Here is an 8,442-nt window from a genome sequence, read left to right as displayed (position 1 = left end):
AAGGTTCTTCACCCAGGGCTGGTTGGGGCCTGGAACGGGCTCCTCAGGGCTCTGGACAGCGCTCTCAGGCCCAAGCGTGCCCCGGGGGCTGTGCTGAGCGGGGCCAGCAGCCGCCCTTGGATGACCCTCGCGGGTCTCTCCCAGCCGGGGACGCTCTGCGGCTCCGTGCGCGCGCGCAGGGCGCGGTCCCGCCGGGCTCATCCCCACGCGCCGGGGGCGCGCGGACGCAGCGCGAGCGCGGCAGGGACGCGCGCGCAGCCGCCGCCGCCGCCGCCGCCGCCGCGCCCGGGGCGGCACGCGCAAGCGCGGCCCCGAGGGGCACGTGCGGCGCGCGGCGGCGCGCGGCGGGCCCCTCGCGCGCCTCCCCGCCCCCGGCGGGCGGGCGCGCGCCGGGATTGGCTGCGCGCGGCCCGGCCCCGGCGGCGCGGGTGAAAGGGCGGCCGGGCAGCGGCGGCCGCGGACATGGCGGTGGCTCCGCTGCTGCGCGGGGGCGGCCGGCGGGCGCGGCTGCCGGGGGTGAGCGTCGCCTGCGGGGCCGGCCCGGGCGTGGCGGCAGCCTGGGGGCATTGAGCTGCGGGTGGCGGAGGCTCCCCGCGCAGGGGGTCGGCTGGGGTCGCCGGGCGGGGGCTGTTCCCTGTGCGGGAGGGCGGGCGGTGGGTGGTGTCTCCCCGGAGGCGCTTCCCCGCGGGGCCGGCGGGGCCGCCCGGCCGGCGATGGCTGCGGGGCGCTGTGTGCGCGCTGGGCCGCGGCCCGGGGTGGTCGGGCAGTGCCGGCCGGGAGCGGCGGCGGCTGCCGGGCTGTGAAACCCGGGTCCTGGGCTGTGCCTGCGGGCCCCGCACCCGAGAGCGTATCCTTGGTGTGTCCCCTCCGCGTGTTGCCAAGAGACCGTGATTTTTTTGTTACGTTTCTTTAAAATTAATTTTCTGCCGGTGAGCCGGGTTATGTGACACTTCAGGATGGTGGAGTCGTTGTGAGACTGGACGTGTCGCTTAGTGCCGTGGTCTAGTTGACGTGGTGGTGTTTGCCATAGGTTTGACTCGATGATCTCAGTCTTTTTTGACCGGATTGATTCTGAGCTGCTGTGATGTCAGTTTCCTTATGCTGTTTCCCTCTGTTAAACACAAGCTTATGAGAAGTCTGGGGTAGAGTGTAGTTTCGCGTTATTTTTAGTTGTAAATGTTAGCTAACAGAGAAAGGAGTTGTCTCTTCCCTCCCCCTCCACCTCCCCCTTTACCCCAGATACTTATGGTGCTTTCAGCTGTTACTTACAGCTTTACTATGGTTTTCTCTCTTTCTTGCTTTTCATGGAAAGGCAATAAACTCGTTGCAGAACCATACCAATGTTTTTGATGAAGACCTGAAATTAACTAGAAAACCTTATTCTGTAGCCTGTGGAGTAAATTCACTGAGGCACCTGCTGTGTTTTCATCTCTGTTATTTCTACAGATTGTATTAAGAGAAAGATATTATTTTAGGTTAGAACAGACAGCATTTACACGTTGTGTTGTGTAACAGTTGAATGACACTGCAGTTAGTTTCTTTATGGGAAAAGTAGTGCACCGTACTTCTAATTGTTTGCTGTAGAAATAATTTTGTTGTTTTTTTTTTTTCCCTGAAAAGGAAAATTTGTGTAGAGTTCTAATGGAGGAGAGTGCAATGCTTTACAGAAAATGTTTTCCCCACTGCACCCCTGAGGTTGTGGAATGGGCTTCTCTCTAGAAATGTTGCCTCATAGCAATACTATAAAGAACTCCTCAGCTGTTTCTAGGAGTCATGTAAAATAGGTGGTTTCTGTGGGCAGGGAATTTTGAAAAGGGATTAAAGAGGAAAAGGGCATGTGTTTTGCCCAAGTATTTTTCCTTAGGAAATACATATGTCGTAAACCTGTTATCCTGTGAAGGTGTATGCAAGAGAAGCTTTTTGAAAACCAAACTTGTTTAATTGGAGATGACTTCACATTAACAGAGGGCTCATCCTCTATATATATGTAGATGTGAAAGGCTTCTGCTCTTCCTAGTAAGTAGTTCTACGCTTTGATGTCAGTCCTTTGGAGCCACCAGAAGGCCTGTAAAAGGCCTACTTTGTTTCCTTCTTTCTGGCATCTCAGGGGTGTTGTCTGACAGCACCAGTGCATACAGTATTGAAAATGTTGCATTAGTGGCACCTCTGTAAAACAAAATGTTTTTATAGCTATTTAACAGCACTCATGAGTTGTGTTGCTGAAGTAGTTTCTAGCCCTGAAGGTCACCATCAATACAGCAGTATATTGGGAAATCTCTAATAAAATGAATTTGCATGGAAATTGCTTTCATAGATTCTTTTGTGTTTTACTGGTGTAGACAAATAATAAATTGACATCTTCAAACCTGACTGTGCTTGGAACTCCTATGATTTTTGCAAGGGCTAGTAGCTACTGAGATGTCCTTAACTTCTTGTGCTGCTTTCATGTGGGAGTCAATAAAGGACCTGAGAAAGGCGTAGAAGCACTGAGCTGGGGATTTGGCTCTTTGCTGTGTTTCTGATGTAGTGCCTGTCACTTCTGTTTAGGTTTTACGCAGAATGGGTTAAATCAAAATTTAATTTTGAGTGCTTTGTACTCCTGGAGCTGAGAGAAAACCAGATGTTGAAAGAAGGCTGTAATCAGAGAGTGAGGATGAGACATGGCTTTTGATATTTCAGACATGAAACTCTTCAGAGAGCTGCTGGACTGTTTAAAATAATATAAAACATGGTGATAGATACTATACATAGTTATTTCAGGAGTAGACTGCTGATACAGATTTTATCAGTGTAGGTAAGTTTTTCTAATAATTGAATTAAATATATGGAAAGTTTCTCTGCCATCTGTGCACCCAAAATTTTTAAGTCATGGAAGTTATCTGTACTGTGGGTGCTTCTTGCTCTCTTCTGTTATTTTTAACATGCTGTTATTCCAGGGAAATATTTTCACCCTTGTTCATAAGTGCAGAAGTATCAGGCTGATGGGATAACAAGGTTGGATATCATTAGCCACTAGGGAAGGGAGTTCAAATGATTTTGCCACTCTGTGGAAATGAATGTAGCCATAATCTTCTGGAGTTTAACAGATTTTAGTACTGACAAGCACTCTTGAAGTGTAATTCAGGTAGAGATTTCTGGTTCCAGGAGTAGCTTTTTGGAACTTGTAGGGAAGATATGCTGTGCTATCTACTGTGTGCAAAAAGTACAACAAAACGTTTTGAAAGAGAAAAAAATTCGTAGTTCATTAAAGTTTATATTGGGTAAAAAAAGTATCACTCTTGCTCCGAAACACTTTGTGTTTTAATTTATTTTGTCTGTCCTCAACTTGCACAGATTGTTACAGTACTGTGATCTATTTCATAGGTGCCAGCCAGCCTTACTGGACCTCTTCAAGCCTGCCATTAGAAACTGTTCCAACTTTCTGCAGCTGCTAGGTCTTAATCACAGACTGCTCCTTTGGAGCTCCTGCCCCTCCCTCCAGCTTGTGCCAGCACTACTGCATGGATATCTTGGATAAGCTGGACTGAAATCTGGCTGAGAATATATTTTTCCCACTCCTTCTAAGTAGCTTCTCAGCTGGTTCTATTCCCATGCCTGGTTCACTATACAGGCTTTAGGGATTGGCACAGAGGAGAAGCTGCCTGGATGTAGGAAGGATTGAGTTTAAAGAAATAGCCTTAGGTGGATGAGTGTTTCCTTGTTTGTAGTTTGTATGCTGTGTTGGCAGATATGAAGGAGATTTTCTGTTCTTAGAATTGGGGGTGTTTTTTTCAGTCTGGTCAGAGAGAAGGGACTATGAAGTGCAGTGTGTGTACCACAGCTGTATTTGCAGTGGGCTTCAGGAGAATCTGCTTACAGTTACAAGGGCTTGGCTGTTCAGCACTCTGAGCATACAAAGGAAGGGAAAGTGCTTCCTTAGAAAAAAGAAACATAGAAGCAATATTGCATTATAAAGCTGTATTTTCAGCCTTATAGATTAAAAGTTGTGCAGTCACCTGAAGGTGTCTGCTTCCTCTTGCTTTATACCTACTTCATCAACAGAGTTCCACACACAGGAAATTATGTTGTCAACAGTTGCTGTATAATCAAAATATGAAAAAAGAAATTGTAATTTTTGTCAGTTTTATAAGTACTTAAGAATACTGATGGCTAATACTAGATACACCACAAAGATAAAGGGGTTATTCTCATGGTATCTTACACCCAGATCTCTGAAAGCATAGGGGCAAAAATCCTAGGAGAGGTAGAATTTGTCTAGTGCAAAGAAATATGCTGGTCTGGCTGTTACTCTTGGATATTGCTTTCTGTATTTTCTAGTAATGCTAAAATACACATTCCTTCCTGTACTAGACTTCTTGCAGCAAATATTGATATATGATGCTTTTCCTGACTGAAATCTTCAACTCTGCATCTCTGTTTCAACACCGAGACCTTTTTCTGCCTGTAAAGCTCTGTATCAATGGGTTATTTACAAGCTGACCAGCATGGCACGGAGACTTCCTTCCTCTGTGAGGGCATGTAAACCTTTAAAAACACACATATAAGCCATATCTAAATAACAAGTTAATTTTCTGTTTTGCTGTTGTATGGTGTGTCCTTAAACCACCTCAGGTTTCCTAGAGTTGGGTGCCCAAGGGGAGGCAGATTGTCTGTGAGGCATCAAAGTGGCAGTGTGCAGACTGTGTAATAGTATAGACATACTATTCTACAAGGCACTCTGTAGTTAGTTGGTTTTTTTAATATGAAGTTAAAATAACTGTTACAGCTATTTTAGCTCAGTTTGTCTGTTGTGCTATTAATAATAGACAAAGCAGGATGCTTTTCCAAAATACACCACCAATGCTATGTTTTCTAAAAATTTGCTAGATGTGGAAAACTACAAACCAAATGCAGAAGTCCAGAATTGAGTTATCAAATGAATAGCCTGCATTCTTGGGCTTTCAAGAGTCAAAAACTTTATCAAATGGCAGTAACAAATCATGATGATCAGGTTATACCAGGTGACTCTACTGTACTCTCCTAGTTTTACAAGATACAAGGAAGTTTTTGGGCCAACCAGAGCTGTCTGGGCTGTGTTCTGTGGAAATGTCTGTATAAGGTATAATAGCTAAGGCTTGTGTGATTTGGGGGAGGCAGCCAGTTAAGGACATAGCTTGAGGGTTAGCTTGATTTTGCTGGATTGTTGGTTTGAGAAGTCCTTGGGGGTTTTATGTGGCTCTTAAAGAACCTACCTGTGGCAGGAGCTTGGGAGCCTAGGGGTTGGTGATGATACATGCATAGCTGTACAGTTGGAATTGGCAATTTAGTAGTGTTCCTGTGTGGTCTTAGGTCTTCATTATCTACAAAATGCTTGTTTATTTTAAAGTAATTATTCAATTGCTCATAGTGGCTAGGAGCAGACCTCTATAAAGAGACTTTTCTTGAAGTGGATGCTAGATTAACCAAGCTCTTAAACCTTAGTCTATATTGGTATAGATATATACAGAACCCCTTCTTTTAAAAACTGTGAGCTGGAGTTGGAATTTCACATCTGAGTTGAGCAGTATGCTTGATTTGTTTTAGGAAATTACCCCACAAGTACTCAGTTCAGGGCTGAACCTGGCTTTCTAAGTCATTTACTTGTGTGTGTGAGAGAAGGCAGTTAAATTTTTAAGCATAGGTATATAATTAGGTTAGGCTATTACAAGGTTTTTATGTGGAATCTGTCCACTTCTGTAGTGTAAAACCAGAGCTGAGTGTAGTTTAAAGTTTTTTCAATTTTTTTAATTGCTTGGTAATTTTATTCTTTCTGCATAAAAAGTTTTAACAGGGCTTTTTTTTTTCCCCTTCCCCCCAAGATGGCTAAGATTCTACAGCTTAATGCTGGCTAATTTTCCCCATCATAGCCTTTCCTTCCAGTCTCCTGTGCATAGTTCTTCTGGTTTCTCATAGGCAACCAAAACTAATTTTGTATGAAAGGTACTTACAAGAAAGTTCAGAAGCTTTACCTTCCTTGCCTGATTGTTGCCTTTTCCCTGCTAACTCCAAGTATTTAGATTAGCCCCACTGACCCTTAACAAGCACTTTCTCCAATGAATAATATTAACTCAGTGGAGAGTTTGTGTGTCCTGTCTGACTTTCTTTAGACTATTTGTGATCCCTCAAGCACTTCAGTCAATAGTGTTTCTGAGGAGAGGGACTCAATCTGCTTAACCATGTGTATTCTGGAGCAGGAGAATATTCTGCTGTTTCTCTAGGTATCTATCCTTCCTCTGCCCTCTGACAGTATCTAGATCACAGTACAATCACTGAAGGTGTAAGAATTGTGCTGTAAACTTGGGATAATGACCAGCTGGCAGGTGTGATTGCAGCTTTCTGAATACTGTCCTTTATTCCTCTATTTAATGCCTGGAACAGATTTACTGTCACACCCTCAGATGAAGAGTAATATACTCCTGCAGAAAGGAATAAAGAAACCTCTAGCAGATTTGATTCTAGGATATCAAATGATTTGTTTCACGTTGGTTTGGATTTTATCTTAAGGGAATGAAGTGAAAGAAGTAAAAGAAGCAAAAACCCCCACCAAAATAAACAAACAAACAAAACTGAATAGGAATCGGCTTACTGAAGCAAACTGGAATGGTTGCTTTCCACTAACATTTTTTTTAGTTTCAGAAAAATTGAATTTACATGAATTCTTTTCAAGAATTAAGTATAGGTGGATTATCTGGGAACAGTGTATGCTATGTCTGCCACTAGTGACTGGCAACCAAAAAATTTGTGTAACTAAAGTAGCTTTTTGCTCATGAAGCTTGGTTGGAGCTGGCAAAAGATGATATGGCTCTAAGGCTTCCTTTACTTTTGTTGAAATATATTGCTTTTCCTTTATAGCATTAGAGGATTAGCTGCATTACAAATGTGATGGCCTTCTCAATCCTGGGCTGGTTTCTGTTTTCTGTGATGCAACAGGAGAAGTACGTGATCAGGCTAGAGGGCTGTATAGGGAGTGTTCACTTTCCAGTTACTGACAGCCACTGTTACCTCAAAATCAATATGAGCTTACAGTAAATTTAGTTTTATCAAATTTTGAACTATCTTGAGTTCACTACTCTTGTAATTCTCTAAGCTCTTTATGTGAACATATGCTTCCTTATTTTTGGTCTTTTTTCTAATGTAGTCCTTTTTTGTATATTTTTTCCCAGTCTTTTCGCAGGACAGCCTTTACTTGCTACTACTTCGTCAGATTTCTGCAACTTTTGGAAACAGTTCTTTAAGACAGAATTGACAGATTGAATCCTGGCAGTTTCTGTCACTGCTGTTTTGTGTTTCCTACTAGACAATATCTAGTATTAAGGCTTTTTATCATCTTTTTGATTCCAAGTGGGTGATTAAGTGTGACTTTGCCAGAGCTGTCTGTATCGATGCATCTTTGGTGTGGTATCATTTTATCTGTATGATTGTTTTTCTTTATGGCTAGCTGCCATTATGTTGTGAAATGACTTGCTTAACTAATACCTATCTGAATCTCCTTTTTGATTTGCTTACAAATCTATTATATCATCTATTGTGTTTTATTTGAAATAACATGTGTTTACTGCTTTTTTCTATCTTGTGCAAAAATGTAAACTATAGGAACTGTCTAGAGAAGTTGGTTCAGAGCAGAAGTCTAAGAGAAAAAGACTCTTGTCCTCAGATCACTGTCAGGAGGCTGTGATAGGGAAGACTGAGAGCTTAGCTAGCATCTAAAGTCTGTTCAACATCTCCCCTCTGTATGTGCCCAGTCTGCTGCCTGGTCTGCTGCCTACTCAACAGTTCTCTAGCAGTGAAGGCATCTCCCCATCACCACTGTGTACAGACTCTTTTGAGAGTCTTGTAGGTATTTCTTGGAGCAAGAAGGAAAGAAGATAGTAGAGAGTTTGTTACAAAAAAAGTTGTACTTGAGTTAATGACCTTATACCTAGAGCTTCTGCATTATTTCTGGTTACTGTTTGTGGGTGTTTGCTTGGGTGTGGAGAAGGGCAGTTCTCTATGAGCTTTAATCTGCTTGGTGAGGGAGTGAAAGGCTATATAAATTCTCTCAAGATGTCAGTGTATGAAATGTTTTTAATTTAATGGTGTACTGTATGTAACAGGTTTAACTTCCTGTTTCTTCTACAGTGGGAAACACTGTGTTCAAGATGGTGCCTTATAACTTCACATAAACTCTATTCGTCTGTATATGATCCAAATGAAAAGGTAAGTAATATGGTGCATGTTTCTTTTTGACATCTTACTGTCATACTGACATTTGGGTTTTTAAGCTGCCCTTCTCTTTGTGCTGCTGCTAACAATGGTAGTTCTCTTGGTATAACCACGACTGGTTTAATAGCATGTTTTTCTTTCTATAGCAAACAGGATGTTGCTTTTGCAGGATACATATCAAACAAGATTGGATGCTACTTTGTATGTGTACCAAAAAGCTTA

The 8,442-nt window shown here is 43.1% G+C and overlaps 1 protein-coding gene across 1 annotated transcript in view; it reads left to right on the top strand.

Moving 5' to 3' along the window:
- The first annotated feature begins 358 nt into the window (after positions 1 to 358).
- Positions 359 to 8,442, top strand: part of PCCA (propionyl-CoA carboxylase subunit alpha) — a 265,961-nt gene continuing 257,877 nt past the window's right edge. The window contains exons 1-2 of the mRNA XM_079327423.1: positions 359 to 516; positions 8,137 to 8,214. Coding sequence (XP_079183549.1) covers positions 463 to 516; positions 8,137 to 8,214 — 132 coding nt within the window. The 5' untranslated portion in view covers positions 359 to 462. The remainder of the gene's footprint in view (positions 517 to 8,136; positions 8,215 to 8,442) is intronic.

The sequence above is a fragment of the Erithacus rubecula genome (genome assembly GCF_903797595.1).
Source record: "Erithacus rubecula genome assembly, chromosome: 1".
NCBI lineage: Eukaryota > Metazoa > Chordata > Aves > Passeriformes > Muscicapidae > Erithacus > Erithacus rubecula.
This window is presented reverse-complemented; position numbering and strand designations above follow the sequence as displayed.